The sequence below is a fragment of the Taudactylus pleione genome, unplaced genomic scaffold (genome assembly GCF_031769625.1).
Source record: "Taudactylus pleione unplaced genomic scaffold, aTauple2 ptg000677l, whole genome shotgun sequence".
NCBI classification, from domain to species: Eukaryota; Metazoa; Chordata; class Amphibia; order Anura; family Myobatrachidae; genus Taudactylus; species Taudactylus pleione.
Genome location: NW_028285079.1, coordinates 1,817,171 through 1,839,152, shown reverse-complemented (window position 1 = coordinate 1,839,152; position 21,982 = coordinate 1,817,171). Strand labels below are relative to the sequence as shown.

General features: G+C 46.9%; 1 protein-coding gene across 1 annotated transcript; it reads right to left on the bottom strand.

The window, feature by feature from the left end:
- Positions 1–1,319: 1,319 nt before the first annotated feature.
- LOC148478138 (uncharacterized) lies at positions 1,320–21,926 on the bottom strand. The gene is made up of 12 exons (XM_088455892.1): positions 21,837–21,926; positions 21,013–21,088; positions 19,769–19,874; positions 19,063–19,211; positions 16,453–16,555; positions 11,142–11,225; positions 10,909–10,993; positions 10,366–10,445; positions 4,080–4,224; positions 2,580–2,755; positions 2,150–2,269; positions 1,320–1,489 (listed from the first exon to the last, which is right to left on the bottom strand). Exons 2-12 carry the CDS (start codon positions 21,078–21,080, stop codon positions 1,421–1,423), a joined length of 1,185 nt encoding a protein of 394 aa, XP_088312018.1. The 5' UTR covers positions 21,081–21,088; positions 21,837–21,926; the 3' UTR covers positions 1,320–1,420.
- Between the last annotated feature and the right edge of the window lie 56 nt (positions 21,927–21,982).

Sequence of the window (21,982 nt, the reverse complement as noted above, 5' to 3'; positions counted from 1 at the left end):
CGCATGCCCAGTGGGCAAACATCGACCATTGCGACCGGGTCTGAATGAGGCCCTATATCCTGCAGTACAGGCCTGTAAATCATGTCATGCAACCTCATAATAACATAGCCGTCTCACTGCTGCAGAGAGCCAAGCAAGAGGCCTGAGACTGGGTTGCACAACAAATACCATGTTACCCCGTTCCTTCATTTACTCCTATTTTACCCACCTTTTCCCTTCAGTATAAATAATGGAAAATACTGTATATACATAATACTTTGTTACTCTTGCTGATGCCCATATACTATAACCTCACTGAACCATGGTTGTGTTTTGATGACATTTAAGGTAACATTTCCCCTACAACAGCCATCGGCAATCCCCCCTACGTTCGCCACATTCTCCCAGGCCCCCCACCCAGTGACAGCGGCTGTTCCGGCTTCTGTATGAACTGGAGGAGATTCCAGGACAGAGAAAAACGCTCGCGCTCCATAGAATCAAAACCAAACGTGATTACAGGTTATACTGTATTATCCTAGTGTTCTGTGATTTTCCTCCAACCGAATTCAGGAATTATTAGCAGGAAAACCCCAAACAAATGATGTGACAGAACATTGTAATGCTCAAAGGTTTCTGATGAGGTCACAAATTCTTTACTTAATCCAGAATTTCCTACAAAATGTTCTGTAGCTATTTGACAGCAATAGATCAGAAATAGATATCAACCAAAAAAATATATATATATATAAATGCTCAAACCGTGCAAATAACTGAATTTTGGGTTCTGATATCAGGAGGGGAGTTTAGCGTTCTACCATCTTATGGTGCGTACACACTACACGATATGCTCCCTGAGCGATATCGTGTAGTGTGTCCCCGGCAGGCTGTGCTCAATGTCGTTCATGACATTGAGCACAGCCGCTGAACGATATCATTAACGATATCGTTCAGCGCCGGGCTCTCTCCCCCATTCCCTGACATGCAGCAACCTGACGAGGTCGTCAGATTGTGCTGCATGTTCAGGCGATGGACAATGTCGCAAACGACCAGCGGGAGTGCGCACCGCTGGTCGTTTCCGACATAAAAGTGCACGATTTGTGCACGATTACTGAGCGACTGCACGATTACGATGTCGTAATTGTGCAGTCGCTCGGTAATATCGCCCAGTGTGTACCCACCATTACTCTGCAGCTAGCGGTGGATGGAGACTGGGGAAGCACCGACATATACACACACACACACACATCATATGTATGTCTGAGACAGTCCCCAATAATAAGCGATATCAGGGCCCCACCCTCTCCCCCCAGCGGTTGCAGTAACATTTAGGAGACACTTGGTGCTGATAATAGTTTATTAATAAATAAGGAGTTAGTAATATCGGGGACACAGCCTGGCAGCGTTGGGACCTCCTCCTGTTCTCGTTCCCCGTCCGTTACATCTAGGTCGGTGAGACGTTTTCATCGGTCTCAGTCCAGTTGATTTGCCGAGTTATCTGCTGTATAAGAATCTGCAAACAACGGACAAGAAATCCGTACATTAGGGTAGCTCCATCTGTGGTGCTACAAGTTCTGCAATGCCTGAGGCCGGCACATCATTGCTGGGACTTCTAGTTCTACCGCAGCTGAACAGGTTTGTCTGGGATATGAGATTTTATACTGCCGTCCCTTTCTCCAGGAAGCCTGGTAGATGGCTGAGGGGTTTTAAGGCAAATACCACACATCAAAACCCCTTAAAGTATTTCAATATACAACAGAATGCAACCACCACAAATGTGGGCTCTAGCTTTCAGAATATTGTGTACTGTCTGTGGAATATAACTAGTCACCGACTAACCCCCTAGACCAGTGTTGGCTAACCTTGACACTACAGCTGTTGTGGAACTATATATCCCAGCATGCCCTGCCACAGTTTTAGCATGCCATAATAGCAAAACTGTAGCAGTGCATTCTGGGTTATGTAGTTCCATAACAGCTGGAGTGACAAGGTTAGCCAACACTGCCCTAGACAGACCAATAGTGTCAGAGATATCGGATGGCTACAAAAGCAAATCATAAAACAATCTGACTTCTATTCCTGTATTAGACCTACTGAGAGCATCATGTACCATTATTCCCAAGCAGACATTACAGTATTGCACAATGTCCGCTGCCCATCGCACTGCACTCACATTAACCTGATCCTGGCACAGGGAGATGCCAGTCTGTAGCTCACTCCAGCATCCTCCGCCGCCATCTGCTGGGCGACCCCTGTAAGCGGGGGTCTCTCTTCTGCAACGTTTATTCTGTGTCTGGGGAGGGGGGTACAAAAACCAAACATACAGTAAGAAATTAAATACTGACTATGGTAAGACCACCATGGCAGGTTATTAAACAAAGAACTTAAGGGGGAGGTGGGGATACATCAAGCTGTGTAAAGCCTGGGGGAGTGGCCTATAGCAGCCAGTCAGCTTTGACGAAGCATTTATGAAGGAGATTCTATAAAATGATTGGCAGCAGCTGATTGGTTGCTATGGGTAACTTCTTCACTGCTTGATACATCTCCCCCTAAGACACAAGAACATGTTCTCACAGTAATGAGCCATGTGTGTAATCACGTACAGGCGGAGTCGCATCACACCGCCACCTGTCTGACCGCAGAGCGTCCTCACTCCACGCCCACCGTTCCCAGGGACTGTCCAGGACATGAAGGTCCTCTCTCTCAGGAGAAGACATCTGCTGACCCACGACAGACTTCGGTGTGACGCTTCCTCGTTTAATGGCTTTCAGCTCTAGATCTGCATTGGGAGAATGATCAGTGTCAGGCTGGTGTCACACAAGCACAGGATGCTCCACAAGCTGTAGATTTTAGAAGCCTAGAAGAGGCACAGAAGGCGCCTTTTCCCATTGACTTCTGGGTCATTACTTTAGGAGACTACTTCCCCAAATCTCAATGTTCAGTTCTTAAATCTTACACAAACTAAGGCCCTCATTCAGAGCCACTCGCTAGCGGCAGTACGCTCGTTCCGAGCGATGTTCGCACATCTGTGCATGCGTACGGATCGTTATACGCATGCGCGAACCAGTCAGTGCGGCCGAAATTCATGTGCTCGCAATATAGCGAATGCCTGCTATTTTGAGTGATAGAATGAGGCGTATGTGGGTGGTAACAGGGGAAGGTGCTTGAAAATGGGGAGTGGAGATCCGAACGCAGGCGTGCTTAAAGGTCAAAACGGGCGTTTTATGGGTGTGCATAATTAATACAGCAGCGTCATTGACCACGTCACTGGGTTATTTTATAGCCAGAACTGCTCGCAAGATTGTGGTAGCAAAAACCAACCACAAGAATAGCGAGCAGTTCATACGCTGGTCGATGTACTCGATTAATCTAATAAATAGCGGACATGACGTATGTGCGAGCGGCCAGGGGGCGTTTTTAACAAATAAACGAGCGTATGTTTTGCTCGCTCGTTCAGACTTAGAGGTGTGAACAGACTGCAATTTGCGAACGGATCATTTGAATAGCCACCCCTTGTTTTTGAACGAACGACCGCAAATAGCGAACGGCTCTGAATCAGGCCCCAAATCAGCTGTGAAACTAAAGCAGTTCTTGTTCCAGCCCAGGGCCCCCGCCCGCCACAGCCCAGGGCCCCTGACCACTACAGCCCCCGCCCACCACAGCCCTGTTTTGTACATCACATGAGGTGTGGTTTAATTGTGGGTTTGACACCAGCTTAGTTAGATGGTCATTATGAGCTGCAGGTGGGGCGGGCCTAATAAAAATAGGGGTAATTACTGAGCAATATTCAGCTCTACTCTGAAATACTGACCTGACTATAAACACTACTCTGTCTGGTACTGGTCTTTGTTTGAGCGTAGGATGTGGCAATGTTCCCATTTACAGCGCCATACAAATTCATACAATCACCTAATGGGACGTATACCTGTCAAAACAAAAAAGCAACACCTGACCTATAACCTCTGAATATGCCCCAGAAATACCTGCTGTCCTCACTGCTCAGGGTCTCATAGCTGCCCCCACTTCCCCAACTGCTGCCCTGGAACATAGAACCCCGAGATGCCAGTATCACCCCACTTGTATTATGCCCAGCCAACACCTACTGGCTTTCTCCAGAGATCTGGTGACGTCCTGCGTTCGGCGCTCCAGGCCAGACAAACGGGACTCTAGATCCATGAGAAAAAGCTGGTGCTGCACCAAGTCAATCTTCAGAGAGTTCTTTAGCTCCCGGACTGAGGGCAAATATCCCTGCAGAAGAAAATAATATATGCAACGTTGTAAGAGACCCCAGATATTTGTGTCCTCAAACAGCGCAGAGACCAGACACAGGGACATCTCCTTGAGTGTCCACAACAAGATCACTGTAAAACTGAGTAGAAACTGAGATAACAAAGGTAAGTTCTTACCATATCTCCTGTTTTTACAAAGTCCTTAGGGTCCACAGAGATACCTTGGGGGTATAGGGCTTGGCTCCAGCCATGGGCACCACAGAGTTAAAGATTTCCTCCCAGTATGCACCGGGCCCCCTCCTATACCCCGCCCCCAGGCCAAGGCACCTTAGTTTTAGAATCAAGCCATAGGCCGGGAGAGAGGAAAAAAGAAGAAAGTCTGGAACACACAAGATTCACATTCGCATAGAAAAGGGAGACAGAAACTGGTGACCAGAACAACACCCTACAGAAGCACAGGGCGTCAGGGCGGACGCCCTGTGGACCCTAAGGACTTCGTAGAAACGGAGATAACAAAGGTAAGTTCTTACCATATCTCCTGTTTTCTACCTCAGGGTCCTTAGGGATCCACAGGGATACCTTGGGGATGTCCCAAAGCAGTATCCTTCAAGGGAGGGGATGCTCCTGTGCCGAGAGGAGAATCCGCCGCCCGAAGGAAGCATCCTGAGAAGCAAATGTGTCAAAGGCGTAATGCTTGATGAAAGTATGGTCAGAGGACCACGTGGCCACCTTACAAAGCTGAAGAGCTGAGGCGCCACGTCGAGCTGCCCACGAAGGTCCCACAGATCTTGCAGAATGAGCTTTCACAGAGGGTGGCACTGGAAGTCCCTCATGAGTGTATGCCTCAGAGATCACCATGCAGATCCAGCGTGCCAAAGTCTGTTTATTGGCAGGCCAACCCCTCTTATGAAATCCATATAGGACAAACAAAGAGTCCGATTTTCTCAAAGAACTGGTACGGTCCACGTAAATCCGCAGAGCCCGTACCACATCCAAAGAAGCCTCACCAGCTGTGAGATCAGATGAATTAAAGGCTGGGACCACAATTTCCTCGTTAATGTGGAAACTAGACACCACTTTAGGAAGGAATTCGGGACGGGTACGAAGTACCGCCCTATCCGAATGAAAAATTAGAAATGGGGGACGACACGAAAGAGCCCCCAAATCCGACACCCTTCTGGCTGAAGCAATAGCCAAAAGGAACACTGTTTTTGCCGTAAGCCATTTCAGATCCACAGAACCCAGAGGTTCAAAAGGAGGATCCAGCAGCGCCCTCAGGACCACAGCCAGATCCCATGGAGCTACCGGATGGACATAGGGAGGCTGGATGTGAAGGACACCCTGCATAAAGGTACGGATATCAGGCCGCGTAGCAATCCTTCGTTGAAACAAAACCGACAGGGCAGAAACATGCACCTTCAGTGAAGCAAGGCGTAGACCTAAATCCAAGCCTGCCTGAAGGAAAGCCAACACTCTCGATATTCTAAACTCGCGAGGATCGTACGCTTTAGGGCGACACCACTCAAAATAGGTATGCCACACCCTGTGGTAAATTCTAGCTGAAGCCGGCTTACGAGCATGTAACATGGTATTGACCACCGCTCTAGAGAACCCTTGGACCTCAAGAGAGAAGTCTCAAGAGGCACGCCATCAAAGATAGCCGACTCAGGTCCGGGTAGAAACAAGGACCCTGAGACAATAGGTCCGGCCTCTGAGGTAACAGCCAAGGAGTGTCGATTGATAGACACTGGAGATCCGAGTACCAACTCCTTCTGGGCCACCAGCAGGATCTTGCCTCCTTCCTGCCTGAACTTTCGAATTACTCGAGGCAGCAGGGAGAACGGAGGAAACAAGTACGCGAATTGGAAGTTCCATCGTGCCGACAGAGCGTCCACCAGGAGAGCTCCTGCGTCTCTTGTTCGGGATCCGTACGCCCACAGCTTGCGATTGTGTCAGGAGGCCATGAGGTCTATTTCAGGAAGACCCCACTTGTCCACCAGGAGTTGGAACACCTCCTGGTGAAGAGACCATTCCCCCGGGTGTACATCGTGGCGGCTGAGGAAGTCCGCCTCCCAGTTGAGCAGACCCGGAATAAAGACGGCCGAAATGGCCGGAAGATTGCCTTCTGCCCAAGACAGAATGCGGGACACCTCCCTTAGAGCCGCTTGGCTTCGAGTTCCTCCCTGACGATTTAGGTAAGCCACCGTGGTGGAGTTGTCTGACTGAACCTGCACAGGTTTCCCCAGCAGAAACTGTCTTGCATGCTGCAGCGCCCTGAACACTGCTCGAATTTCCAATATATTGATTGGCAGGTCCGATTCCTCTGACGTCCACTGGCCCTGGAAGACATGTGGGCCTGTCACAGTGCCCCAACCCCGAAGGCAGGCATCCGTTGTGAGAAGGACCCAATCCAAAATCCAAAACGGACGTCCCCTGCTGAGATGAGACTTTTGTAACCACCACGTCAAAGACAGGCGCACTTCCGGAGTGAGCCTGATCATCTGCGTCTTTATTCGACAGGGATTTCTGTCCCATCTGGACAGGATCAACATTTGTAGAGGCCTGGAATGGAACTGGGCATACTCCACCATGTCGAACGTTGACACCATGGAACCCAGTAACTTCATCGCTGAGAGAAGAGACAATCGGCGACTGCTTAGAACATTGCGTATCTTGGACTGCAACTGGGCTATCTTTTCCTCAGTCAAGAAAATACTCGGTTGCTGAGAGTCCAACAATGCCCCGAGATGGACCATTCTCTGAGAAGGAATTAGAGAAGACTTCTTCCAATTCACTATCCAGCCGTGAGCCTGCAATACAGATATTGTCAGCTGTAGATGGCTGCAAAGGACTTGTGGCGACCCTGCCAACAACAGAAGGTCATCCAAGTAAGGTAACAGGCGAACTCCCTGCACCTGCAGGTGTGCCGCCATGACCGCCATTTACTTTTGTGAACACCCGAGGAGCCGTGGAAAGGCCAAACGGTAGAGCCTGAAACTGGTAATGGAGGTCCGACACTAAATCTGAGGTAACGCTGATGAACCCTAGCAATGGGGATATGCGCAGGTAAGCATCCTGAATAGCCAGGGACACCATAAAATCCCCAGGCTGCATAGCTAAAACAATAGAACGCAGAGTCTCCATTCGGAACCGAGGGACCCTTAAAAACTTGTTCAGGGACTTGAGGTTGAGTATAGGTCGGTATGATCCATTTGGTTTTTGAACCAGAAAAAGGTTGGAGTAATATCCGGTCCCTCTCAGGGATAACGGAACAGGTTCTATTACTCCCATCTGAAGCATAGAACGCACAGACTCTTGGATCGCTAGAGCCTTCGTTGGATCTGAAGGACGTGCTGTTACAAAGAACTGATGAGGAGACCTTCTGCGGAAGGAGAGGGCATATCCCTGAGATACCACCTCCCTTACCCAAGTGTCTGTGGTGGTTTTGAACCAACACTGGGCGCATTGCAGAAGTCGGCCTCCCACCTTGGGATCACCCAAGGGGAGGCCCAACCCATCAGGCTGAGGGTTTGTCGTCCGGCTTGGCAGCTGGACGTCTGGTACTCCAAGCTTGCTTCTTGGTCTTAGCGGTCTTTTTGGGACCTGAAGGGCTCGGAAAAGACTGAACCCTAGGTTTTCCCGGAGGGCGATAGGACGGATTTTTAGACCCAGACGGAGTCGGGGCTGAGGGTAGACATGCAGATTTGGCAGCCGCCAACGTGTCCACTATTTTGTCCAAGGCTGGTCCAAACAGGACCTGCCCATTGCAGGGTAAGCATTCCAAGCCTTTCTTGGATTCAGCGTCCGCCCTCCACGAACGTAACCACAAGGAGCGTCGAGCGGCCACAGCCGCCGCAGAAATCCTAGAAGTAAGCAGGCTCAAATCCAAAGCTGCTTCGTTAATGTACGTAGCGGAATCCCGAAGGTTACCCACTAACATAACCTGTTCGCAGGTACCCTCAGAAGCAAATGATGCTTCCAAAGCGTCCGCCCACCTTTCCATAGCCTGGGCCACCCAGCAGACAGCCATAGCTGGTCTAGATGCTCCGCCAGCAAGGGAATAGATAGACTTTAGGCACACCTCCACCTTACGGTCTGTAGTATCTGTCAGAGAAGACAGACTGAATAGGCAAAGTTGCGCTCTTTACTAAGTGCGTCACGTGAGAATCCACCTGAGGAGGAGACTCCCATTTAGTGAAGTAATCTTCCGCAAAGGGATATGTACGAGCCAGACGCTTGTGAGGTTGAAATCTTTTTCCCGGAGATTTCTACGTCTCCTCCAGGTGATCAACTAGCTGACCAGATAGGGGGAAAACTGCTGCAGCTCCTTTAACCTCTTTAAAATAAGCATGAGTAGGCGCTGCAGGTAAGTTGTCATCAGTAATTACCATGGCCGCACGGACTGCCCGTATGAGGCCTGGAATGTAAATACTAGACTTAGCCTCTGCCCCTACTTGAGGAGTGTCCGTGTCCGAAAAATCTACAATTTCGCCCTCATCAGACGAGTCGTCATCTTCATCATCCTGAGCGGATGGATATGACAATAACAGTCTTTTAGCAGGTCTGGATTGATCCTGCTGAGAGCCCCGCACCCCAGAATCAGACAAACCTGGGTCAGCCTGATTAAGGACATGTTGCGGGGGGCACAGCATTACTATCGGTCCCGGAACTCCCAGAACAGGAGGCGGGACTACCGCCTGCTGTGCAAACCCCAATTGTGGAAACGTAGGAGGGGCTGCAAGCCTATTTACAAGAACAGTCAGGGCTTGTGCAAAACAAGCCCAAGGTGGTTCCTGAGAGGTGCTGGGTACAGCAGAGGTACCAGGGATGGCCAAACATGGAGCACATAACCCATCCTGGAGTACCGCCCCCTCCCCCACACCTGCTTTACATCTGGAGCAAGAAAATAGGAGAGGTGCTCCTCTAACAGAGTCCTCACTGGACACAGTGGTATGTGACACTCCTCTCAGAAATAAATCTTATACTGTGAGGTAAATTCCCACCCTGACAGTACTGGCACTGAGAGAGCTGGTCAGGAGGAAGAAATAGGGATAGTAAAATGGCTGACAGGAGAAAAGATCAGACACACAGCGCTAGCATAAAGTCACATACAATGCAGAAACGCTGCACTAAGTGCACTATCACTTACAAAGACCAACAGCCTGGCAGTGATAGCGCTACATACGCTGACCTTATACTGGGAGCAGAGGTATGTAAGGGGCACCCAGGCTCCGCACCCTGCACCACAGCGTCTGCTCATAAAATGGCCGCCGGAGGATGAAGGGAGGCAGGCCTGGGGAAGATCACTGCCTCAGCCCGCCAAAATCTCAGCGTAAGGCGGCGGAGAGCAGTGATGGGGAGGAGCCTCCTGTGCGCTACAGGGAAGGCATCCTCCCCTGGCAGGCCATTAACCCCCCCGGGATGCTGGAGCGTGTTCCGCAACGCTCCATCCCCGTATCCCTGGTGGTCTAGTGGAGAGCGTAGGCATCCGCCTGGCTCCACTATACTGCCGTCCCCAGGGAGCCCCCATCCCTGGGGACGCCGGACTGTGATTCAGCGGGCGCCCGCTGCTTACCTTAAGTAGCCCCCCGTACATCCAGCCACAGTCCAAGGCGCCCGGTGGTTCCGCTAGCTGGAACCCCCAAGAGCCCGCTGAGCTCCCCGGATCGCTACCGGTGGTCGGCTACCGCTCTTGAAGATCTTCAGGGGCTGTTTACACAGCCCCCCTCTGCGATGACCAGCTCCCGGCCGGGCACCTACTGAAACTGAGGTGCCTTGGCCTGGGGGCGGGATATAGGAGGGGGCCCGGTGCATCCTGGGAGGAAATCTTTAACTCTGTGGTGCCCATGGCTGGAGCCAAGCCCTATACCCCCAAGGTACCCCTGTGGATCCCTAAGGACCCTGAGGTAGAAAGGGTGGTACTGACATGTTTTAAGAGTAACTGTCACATGCAGTGTGGAAGCACCCATTTTAGGTGTTCAACTTCTTAAACTGACAGGCAGAGTACTAGCTCACACCCCAAAATGGCTGCCTCCACCACATGCGGGTGACTGCATTTTAACTGGAAAAGCAAAAAAACTCCTCTTCAGGCCAGAACCAGCCATGTGTTGGCAATAGATCAGTGTATGAGGGTCACCCAGGTGGCACATTAGTCGCTCACCTGTCTCGGCCTTTGGTCAGATCGCACTTCCTTCTTGGTCAAGTCTTTGCTCATGGCCTGGCCCAGGTTATACAGACGTTCTGAGGAGGAGACCGCAGTCATGCTAGATGTGTGACATGTTGTGGTTGCAACGCTTTATGGTTAATGTTTATTTTTTTATTTTATTTCTCACTTAACACATGACGTCATAATAGTCACAGGTTTATAAATAAATGCTGGTAGCGCAGTGTAATACCCGCTATTGTTCTGATCTCCGCTCTGAGTCCCGGTCAGACGCCATGGAGGGCTGACAGCCATTGGCCCAGGTGTGAGGAAGCAGAAGAAACCATTGCACAGTTATTTACAGGTCAGTATGGGAAGGACCGTGGTCAGTATGGGAAGGACCGTGGTCATATAAGATGGGAGCTGCTGCCTCCTACAGTATGGTCAGAGCATTGCAGCATAGCGTTGCTTACTGGCACTGAATGAGCCTCAACTTCTTACTGCCAGCCTTCCCGTGCAATAACCAAGGACAGACCCTGGGGTGCCCTCACCATGACTCACCAGCTGGGAAGTCTCTCCTGTGCTCCCTGGGCCTCCTGACTGGCATACAAGGATTGTGGCATTCCTGGCTCTTGCCCACAGGACTCTGACAAGAAGATTGAAGAGATGCATTCAGTTGTCGGGGTGAAGCCGCGTGGTTATGTGGCAGAAACCGGGCACAGAAATGCTGATAGTAAATGACCAAAGACTGTATGGTCAATATAAAGGTTTATGATAAGCCAAAAAAACCATACCCGGCCCTCCGTCTCCGCTGCCTGGCACGCTCCGCAGGGGTAATGCATCTGGCGGGGCCCCAGCATCCATGCTGTACTGTAATCCTATACACAGAGGTACAAGAAAGCAGATTATACAGACATCTGGGAGCCGCTTTGTGTCATGTTCACCAATATGTCCGACGCCCGAGGCCGGGATTTGTAGAATAGAGCCCATCAATAAGTTACATGTTATACACAGAGGACAGACCTCGGGAACTTGCTCAAACATTTTATGTGAGATGCCAAAAAAGATTTAAGAGGCTGCATCAATCCAATGGTGTGATCCATGTAGGTGCACCCCTCCCCCCCCAATTATTGTCGTACACTTGGGTCACATCTGGAGGCACAGAATGCGAGACTGGAAAGGTCCCCCCTCTACGCAAAAAGATATTTTCCGCAATGTCACAGTTCCTGCCTCACTTATGTCCATATTATGCCACCAATTCATATTAGGCCAGACAGAACTCGACTTTTCTATAAGACATGTAGGACTCACTGTACTGCTTCCTCCTCAGCCCTGCCAAGGGCGGAGAGATTTAAGGTACGAGCTGAAGGGGAGGGCGCAAGTTATTGACTCACTCACTGTTACCCTCATCTCACTTGGTATTGCTGGCAAACACAATGACAGCATCTGACATTAGGGTGTGCCAGGGCAAACACTGGAACCATAGACGTAGCTTTAGTGGGTGCAACAAGTTCCTATTGCTAGGGTTGGGGGACCCACCTGTGGGGCCTGTTGCAACTACACCCAGGTCATAAAGTGGTCTACCAGGTTGCTGGAATTGCCCGCCAAGCACGGTTTGGCTTAATGTGAATGATCGCAATGTGTGGCATGTGTACTGGAGACCGTACAATGTGGCATATTGTAAGCTTTAGGGACCACAATGTGGTGACACTGTGGTATAATATGATCTAAGGCACTACTATGAGGCATCACAGTAACTAGGGCAGTGTATAACTGTGGTATAATGTGATCTAAGGCACTACTATGAGGCATCACAGTAACTAGGGCAGTGTATAACTGTGTGCTATAATATGATCTAAGGCACTACTATGAGGTATAACAGTAACTAGGGCAGTGTATAACTGTGGTATAATATGAGCTAAGGCACTACTATGAGGCATCACAGTAACTAGGGCAGTGTATAACTGGTATAATGTGATCTAAGGCACTACTATGAGGTATAACAGTAACTAGGGCAGTGTATAACTGTGTGGTATAATATGATCTAAGGCACTACTATGAGGCATCACAGTAACTAGGGCAGTGTATAACTGTGGTATAATGTGATCTAAGGCACTACTATGAGGCATCACAGTAACTAGGGCAGTGTATAACTGTGGTATAATATGATCTAAGGCACTACTATGAGGCATCACAGTAACTAGGGCAGTGTATAACTGTGGTATAATGTGATCGAAGGCACTACTATGAGGCATCACAGTAACTAGGGCAGTGTATAACTGGTATAATGTGATCTAAGGCACTACTATGAGGTATAACAGTAACTAGGGCAGTGTATAACTGTGTGGTATAATATGATCTAAGGCACTACTATGAGGTATAACAGTAACTAGGGCAGTGTATAACTGTGGTATAATATGATCTAAGGCACTACTATGAGGCATAACAGTAACTAGGGCAGTGTATAACTGTGGTATAATATGATCTAAGGCACTACTATGAGGCATTACAGTAACTAGGGCAGTGTATAACTGGTATAATATGATCTAAGGCACTACTATGAGGCATAACAGTAACTAGGGCAGTGTATAACTGTGTGGTATAATATGAGCTAAGGCACTACTATGAGGCATAACAGTAACTAGGGCAGTGTATAACTGTGGTATAATATGATCTAAGGCACTACTATGAGGTATAACAGTAACTAGGGCAGTGTATAACTGTGGTATAATATGATCTAAGGCACTATGAGGCATAACAGTAACTAGGGCAGTGTATATCTGTGTGGTATAATATGATCTAAGGCACTACTATGAGGCATAACAGTAACTAGGGCAGTGTATAACTGTGGTATAATATGATCTAAGGCACTATGAGGCATAACAGTAACTAGGGCAGTGTATATCTGTGTGGTATAATATGATCTAAGGCACTATGAGGCATCACAGTAACTAGGGCAGTGTATAACTGTGGTATAATATGACCTAAGGCACTATAAGGTATAACAGTAACTAGGGCAGTGTATAACTGTGGTATAATATGATCTAAGGCACTACTATGAGGCATAACAGTAACTAGGGCAGTGTATAACTGTGTGGTATAATATGAGCTATGGCACTACTATGAGGCATAACAGTAACTAGGGCAGTGTATAACTGTGGTATAATGTGATCTAAGGCACTACTATGAGGCATCACAGTAAATAGGGCAGTGTACAACTGTGTGGTATAATATGAGCTAAGGCACTATGAGGTATAACAGTAACTAGGGCAGTGTATAACTGTGGTATAATATGATCTAAGGCACTACTATGAGGCATAACAGTAACTAGGGCAGTGTATATCTGTGTGGTATAATATGATCTAAGGCACTATGAGGCATCACAGTAACTAGGGCAGTGTATATCTGTGTGGTATAATATGATCTAAGGCACTATGAGGCATCACAGTAACTAGGGCAGTGTATAACTGTGGTATAATATGACCTAAGGCACTATGAGGTATAACAGTAACTAGGGCAGTGTATAACTGTGGTATAATATGACCTAAGGCACTATAAGGTATAACAGTAACTAGGGCAGTGTATAACTGTGGTATAATATGATCTAAGGCACTACTATGAGGCATTACAGTAACTAGGGCAGTGTATAACTGTGGTATAATGTGATCTAAGGCACTACTATGAGGCATCACAGTAACTAGGGCAGTGTACAACTGTGTGGTATAATATGAGCTAAGGCACTATGAGGTATAACAGTAACTAGGGCAGTGTATAACTGTGGTATAATATGATCTAAGGTACTATGAGGTATAACAGTAACTAGGGCAGTGTATAACTGTGGTATAATGTGATCTAAGGCACTACTATGAGGCATCACAGTAACTAGGGCAGTGTACAACTGTGTGGTATAATATGAGCTAAGGCACTACTATGAGGCATCACAGTAACTAGGGCAGTGTACAACTGTGTGGTATAATATGATCTAAGGCACTACTATGAGGTATAACAGTAACTAGGGCAGTGTATATCTGTGTGGTATAATATGATCTAAGGCACTATGAGGCATCACAGTAACTAGGGCAGTGTATAACTGTGGTATAATATGACCTAAGGCACTATGAGGTATAACAGTAACTAGGGCAGTGTATAACTGTGGTATAATATGACCTAAGGCACTACTATGAGGTATAACAGTAACTAGGGCAGTGTATAACTGTGGTATAATATGAGCTAAGGCACTACTATGAGGCATCACAGTAACTAGGGTAGTGTACAACTGTGTGGTATAATATGAGCTAAGGCACTATGAGGTATAACAGTAACTAGGGCAGTGTATATCTGTGGTATAATATGAGCTAAGGCACTACTATGAGGCATCACAGTAACTAGGGCAGTGTATATCTGTGTGGTATAATATGATCTGAGGCACTATGAGGTATAACAGTAACTAGGGCAGTGTATAACTGTGGTATAATATGATCTAAGGCACTACTATGAGGCATCACAGTAACTAGGGCAGTGTATAACTGTGTGGTATAATATGAGCTAAGGCACTACTATGAGGCATCACAGTAACTAGGGCAGTGTATAACTGTGGTATAATATGATCTAAGGCACTACTATGAGGCATCACAGTAACTAGGGCAGTGTATAACTGTGGTATAATATGATCTAAGGCACTATGAGGCATCACAGTAACTAGGGCAGTGTATAACTGTGTGGTATAATATGACCTAAGGCACTATGAGGCATAACAGTAACTAGGGCAGTGTATAACTGTGGTATAATATGAGCTAAGGCACTACTATGAGGCATTACAGTAACTAGGGCAGTGTATAACTGTGTGGTATAATATGATCTAAGGCACTACTATGAGGTATAACAGTAACTAGGGCAGTGTATAACTGTGGTATAATATGATCTAAGGCACTACTATGAGGCATCACAGTAACTAGGGCAGTGTACAACTGTGTGGTATAATATGAGCTAAGGCACTACTATGAGGCATAACAGTAACTAGGGCAGTGTATAACTGTGGTATAATATGATCTAAGGCACTACTATGAGACATCACAGTAACTAGGGCAGTGTATAACTGTGGTATAATATGATCTAAGGCACTATGAGGCATCACAGTAACTAGGGCAGTGTATAACTGTGTGGTATAATATGACCTAAGGCACTATGAGGCATAACAGTAACTAGGGCAGTGTATAACTGTGGTATAATATGAGCTAAGGCACTACTATGAGGCATTACAGTAACTAGGGCAGTGTATAACTGTGTGGTATAATATGATCTAAGGCACTACTATGAGGTATAACAGTAACTAGGGCAGTGTATAACTGTGGTATAATATGATCTAAGGCACTACTATGAGGCATCACAGTAACTAGGGCAGTGTACAACTGTGTGGTATAATATGAGCTAAGGCACTACTATGAGGCATAACAGTAACTAGGGCAGTGTATAACTGTGGTATAATATGATCTAAGGCACTACTATGAGACATCACAGTAACTAGGGCAGTGTATAACTGTGGTATAATATGATCTAAGGCACTATGAGGCATCACAGTAACTAGGGCAGTGTATAACTGTGTGGTATAATATGACCTAAGGCACTATGAGGCATAACAGTAACTAGGGCAGTGTATAACTGTGGTATAATATGAGCTAAGGCACTACTATGAGGTATAACAGTAACTAGGGCAGTGTATAACTGTGGTATAATATGATCTAAGGCACTACTATGAGGCATCACAGTAACTAGGGCAGTGTACAACTGTGTGGTATAATATGAGCTAAGGCACTACTATGAGGCATAACAGTAACTAGGGCAGTGTATAACTGTGGTATAATATGACCTAAGGCACTACTATGAGGCATTACAGTAACTAGGGCAGTGTATAACTGGTATAATATGATCTAAGGCACTACTATGAGGCATCACAGTAACTAGGGCAGTGTATAACTGAGGCACTGCTCTGAGGCATCACAGTAACTAGGGCAGTGTGTAAAATGAATAACTGCTGAGAAGGTGTGGGGGGGGGGGTGCCCATGCCTGGACCCCACCAGTACAAGCCAATAGTAACATGTAACTTACTGACAAGAGTTCCTGTAGCCGGGGAGCATCGGTGACCAGTCTGCACCAGCAGCAGGGAGAGTCCATCTGGAAGAATAAGTCAGTGAGCAGCTGGAAGGGGGATCTGTGGAGTAAACGGGGGACAGAGTTACATACAGATCAGAGGGGGCTGCGGATGATGGGGGGGGACATTAGTGAATGCACAAATCATCATCACATGTAGACATGTAGATGGCCAGTAGCCCGTAGCATTCACACACTGTTCTTAATTGTGCATTTGTTCATGTAAAGGTAATATTGCCTATTGGGGAGTTGGGGCTTGTAGTTCTACAACAGCCGGAGAAGCCACAGATTACCTAATGCTGGACATGTTGTGGGTGGTCTCAAAGGAACAAATACCCTATTACACGATCTAATATCACATTTACCATCAATGACCGGGCGCGTGCACACAACACAGCGATGCCCGATTACACCGATCTAATATCACATTTACCATCAATGACCGGGCGCGTGCACACGACACAGCGATGCCCGATTACACTGATCTTATATCACATTTACCAGCAATGACCGGGCGCGTGCACACGACATAGCGATGCCAGATTACACCGATCTAATATCACATTTACCATCAATGACCGGGCGCGTGCACACGACACAGCGATGCCAGATTACACCGATCTAATATCACATTTACCATCAATGACCGGGCGCGTGCACACGACACAGCGATGCCCGATTACACCGATCTAATATCACATTTACCATCAATGACCAGGCGCGTGCACACGACATAGCGATGCCAGATTACACCGATCTAATATCACATTTACCATCAATGACCGGGCGCGTGCACACGACACAGCGATGCCCGATTACACCGATCTAATATCACATTTACCATCAATGACCGGGCGCGTGCACACGACACAGCGATGCCCGATTACACCGATCTAATATCACATTTACCAGCAATGACCAGGCGCGTGCACACGACATAGCGATGCCCGATTACACCGATCTTATATCACATTTACCATCAATGACCGGGCGCGTGCACACGACATAGCGATGCCAGATTACACCGATCTAATATCACATTTACCATCAATGACCGGGCGCGTGCACACGACATAGCGATGCCAGATTACACCGATCTAATATCACATTTACCATCAATGACCGGGCGCGTGCACACGACATAGCGATGCCTGCGGTGTTATGGTTATTCCTATCCGGTGCACCTATAATTTACTGATATTTCTGTACGGACGCTGAGTTTTGGACCTGTAACACCTGGATTATTATCAGCACATTTGTAGACTTGAGACGCCCACAGATCGCGGCAATAATAATAATAATAATAATAATATTTATATAGCACTTTTCTCCCAATAGGACTCAGTGTTTTACATTTGTATTCAAAGAACACAAGCTACAAAATAAACTTAATTATAGACTACATAAATAACGAAGCATTTGTGTTGTATTTGTTAGAAACTAAAGGGGCATTAGTGACATGCGTGAATGAGTAACAGGTAAGTCTGGAGTCTGTTCTTGAAGGTTTCTAAGGTGGAGGCCTCTCGTTCTGTGCGAGGTTACAAGTTCCAGAGCTGCAGCCGCAAAACTAAAACTTCAACCCTTAAATGATGTGAGATTCTGGTACAGCTAACAGTCCATCTACCGATCTCAGTAACCGGCGGTAAGATCAGAGGCTGCGTCAGGTACCATGGACCCTGGTTATGTTGGGCTGTGACCCAAATCTTGGAACAGATTCACCCTCTTACTTGCAGCCAGTAATGGGCATAAGGAGTGGGTGTTACGTGGCAGGAACGGGGGCTGGTTATGCAACAGCCTGGGTGCAGCATTGTGTACCAGCTGCCGGCGATGTAATGCCATTGCTGGGAGACCCGGGTGGAGGGCGTTGCAGTAGTCTAATGGAGCATACACACGGTCAGATTTGTCAGATGAACGATTTGAACGATTTTTGACTGCATTAAAATGAATGGAATCGTCCAAGTCTGACTGCAAACACATCAGATGTCAGATATCGTTATCTGACCATCGGGAACGCGCATCGTTCATCTGTCAGATTTTCCTTCAGATATGAAGGATTTTTTTAAATAGTTATCGTTCAGATCTGAAGAAAAATCTGACCGTGTGTATGTACCATAAGTGTCAGGATACAAATACATGTATGATTGTAGGCCGATATTCTGAGGGAATATGTTCATTAATGCACGTGGCCAAAATTGCGCTCCATCTGGTCTCTGGACTGAATGGCAGATACGTAGAAAGTGAGATCGGCTGAAGCCTGATCGCTGCCGGTGCTAAAATCTCTATCTAATGCAAAACTGCAAAAAAAGAACATGGGAAATGTGCATTTACATTGGCTCCCCGGACTAAGACGACATGACTTGTATGTACACAGTGCATGCACACGGCAACACATGTAGGACACCTGAGTGGTTACGGATGAAGGTATTCGGCTGTCTGACAACACCCCCAATTCCGCTATACTCCTACTTCTGACCCTCTTCTGACGTTAATGTAATACACCGTTCTGCCAGCTCTAGCTCTGAGAGCTCAGTTATACCATGATTGAGAATTACAGCAGATTATATTCACCCTGAAGCCCCACATAGACCAGAGAGCTCTTCACACTGTCCGAGGAACTGGAACACTGGGCAGAGAAACGCGTCTGGGGAACGTGAAATCTGCATGGAGGGCGCCCGGCAGGTACAGGTCCTGGGAATATTTTGGGGACAGCCAAGAAGCTGCGGGAGAAAGGACATGTAGCTGATTAGAGGATCATACAGATAACCGGTTACCCCTCCTCAGCCCTGTCAGACACGTCATCTCTACTAACGGCAATAAGGGTCTGATTCTCTTACGCACGCCCGGCCGACATCGGACACAATGGAGCGATTTTCTGCTGCACATGCGTCCCGATTGTGCGTACACAGAGTAGGAGATGCGATTAAGGCGCACGGTCTCAGAATCACAGCTGCATCAAATCCAGAATCGCGCCCATATTATATGTGAACACGGGACAGCTGTGCATCTATATACTGCCCCACCTCCCAACAAAACTATAGCGCATATATATATATATATATATATATATATATATATATATATATATATATATATATATATATATATAGTGTAACAGACATGCACCATTGGGGTTCCTAGCCAAGTGAGCTTACAATCTATAACTGTTAAGGACAAGCTAATAGTTCTCAATGTAAAAGGTTTTATATGTGAATATAAGAACCGGCCTCTAAGACGAGAAGAGCGGTGGGACATCGCATTGCGCTGATTACGTTACCTCGTGCAGAAGGCTCACACACTCCTGGAGAGACGCTGTATACGGGGGGCGCTCCGGCCTCAGCATCGTCTTCCTGCAGAGCTTTATTAGGTCACATAGATGCTGCCTGGGGGGGATGTTTGTACATAGACACAGAATCTGTATTATTACAGGTATAATTAGTCTTCACAAGGTTACTTCTATGTTATAAAGCAGGAAACTTTACCACACAAACTCCCCCAACAGCATAGCAGAGGGGGCACTAAATGCTGAATCACAGGAGCATCCCACACTGAGGTGCTGCATTGAAAATCCGCCGTTCAGCACAACCCTGAATATTGAATTCTGCTGAAGTTTTTAACTCTTTCAGAGCAGACAGACAGAACTGTGCGGCTTCACCCACGGGAGAGCGGATCGTCTGAAGCAATTTAAGTTTGACAAAACAGTAATAATGTGACGCTACTGCTAGCATTTAGGCTGCTTTCTATGACACACACACTAACGCGCGCACACTCACTATATGTGTATAACACACACACACACAATATGTATCGCGCGCACACTCACTATATGTGTATCACACACACACACACACAATATGTGTATCACACACACACACACACAATATGTGTATCACACACACACACACACAATATGTATCACACACACACACACACAATATGTATCACACACACACACACAATATGTATCACACACACACACACACAATATGTATCACACACACACACACACAATATGTATCACACACACACAATATGTATCACACACACACACACACAATATGTATCACACACACACAATATGTATCACACACACACACACACAATATGTATCACACACACACACACACAATATGTATCACACACACACACACACAATATGTATCACACACACACACACACTATGTATCACACACACAATATGTATCACACACACACACACAATATGTATCACACACACACACACACAATATGTATCACACACACACACACACAATATGTATCACACACACACACACACAATATGTATCACACACACACACAAACAATATGTATCACACACACACACAATATGTATCTCACACACACACAATATGTATCTCACACACACACAATATGTATCACACACACACAATGTATTACCTATGCACACACACACAATGTATTACACTCACAGTGTATTACACACACACAATGTATTACCTATGCGCACACACACAATGTATTACACACACAATGTATTACCTATGCACACTCTTCGCCTTAGCTCTTGCTGGAGCCCAGGAACATTTGTGGTGGAGTTTCTGTTCCATCCTCGGCACTAATGAGTAAAATACAATAAAAATAAGGAAACTATATGTTACACCCAGTTTAGACCCTCCAACATGACCCACGTTCCATTAGGTACAAAATGTTCTGCTCCTGGACTTCCCTCTTAATTGATAATTGCAGCCACCTGTGCTGAAACACCTGTGTCATCAATTACCTAGTTCAGCACAGGTGACCGCAATCATACCTTAGGTGGGAAGTCCAGGAGCAGAGTGTCTTGTACCTAATGGAATGGGTCATGTTGGAGGGTAGGCCAGTTAAGAGTCTCCCATATTCCCAATAGAGAGATTAACCCCCCAGTCTCCCATATGGATAACGTCACCCTGGGGTAATGACCACCATCTTGCGCCACTTACAGTATGAGGTCATCAGACTCTGATGCAATAACCCCCCCTATAGCAAAACTCTGCCCCCCAGGCCTCTGACTGCTGCAGTAGTAACAGATAAGGACGGGGGGCTCCTCCATCATATATAGGAGTATCCACAACAAGACATTAACTAGAAAGAGAGAGCCAGGTCATATTATCCCATTATTATAGTACATAAGTGAGAAAACAGGCGCAGAGCATTGGGGAGATTACAGGAATGCTCCCCCCTCTCTGCTCTGCCATAGTCACTGCCTCAGTCCCCCAAGAAGAGTGAAAATAGCTGAAATAATAAGAATTGTTGTCAATAATAATAATAATAATAATAATTATTATTATTATTATTATTATTATTATTAGGAGCCAGAAATCCACCTGCAGGATCCTCCGCCCAGTCACAGCCTAGACAGCAGCTGCCTACAGGCAGGATCCCTACAGCCTATTTATAAGGTAGGGATCAGCTGAGCCAATCCCACCTTAACCCCTTGCAGGATGGTAAGTAGCAGGTCTGAGGTGTTGCT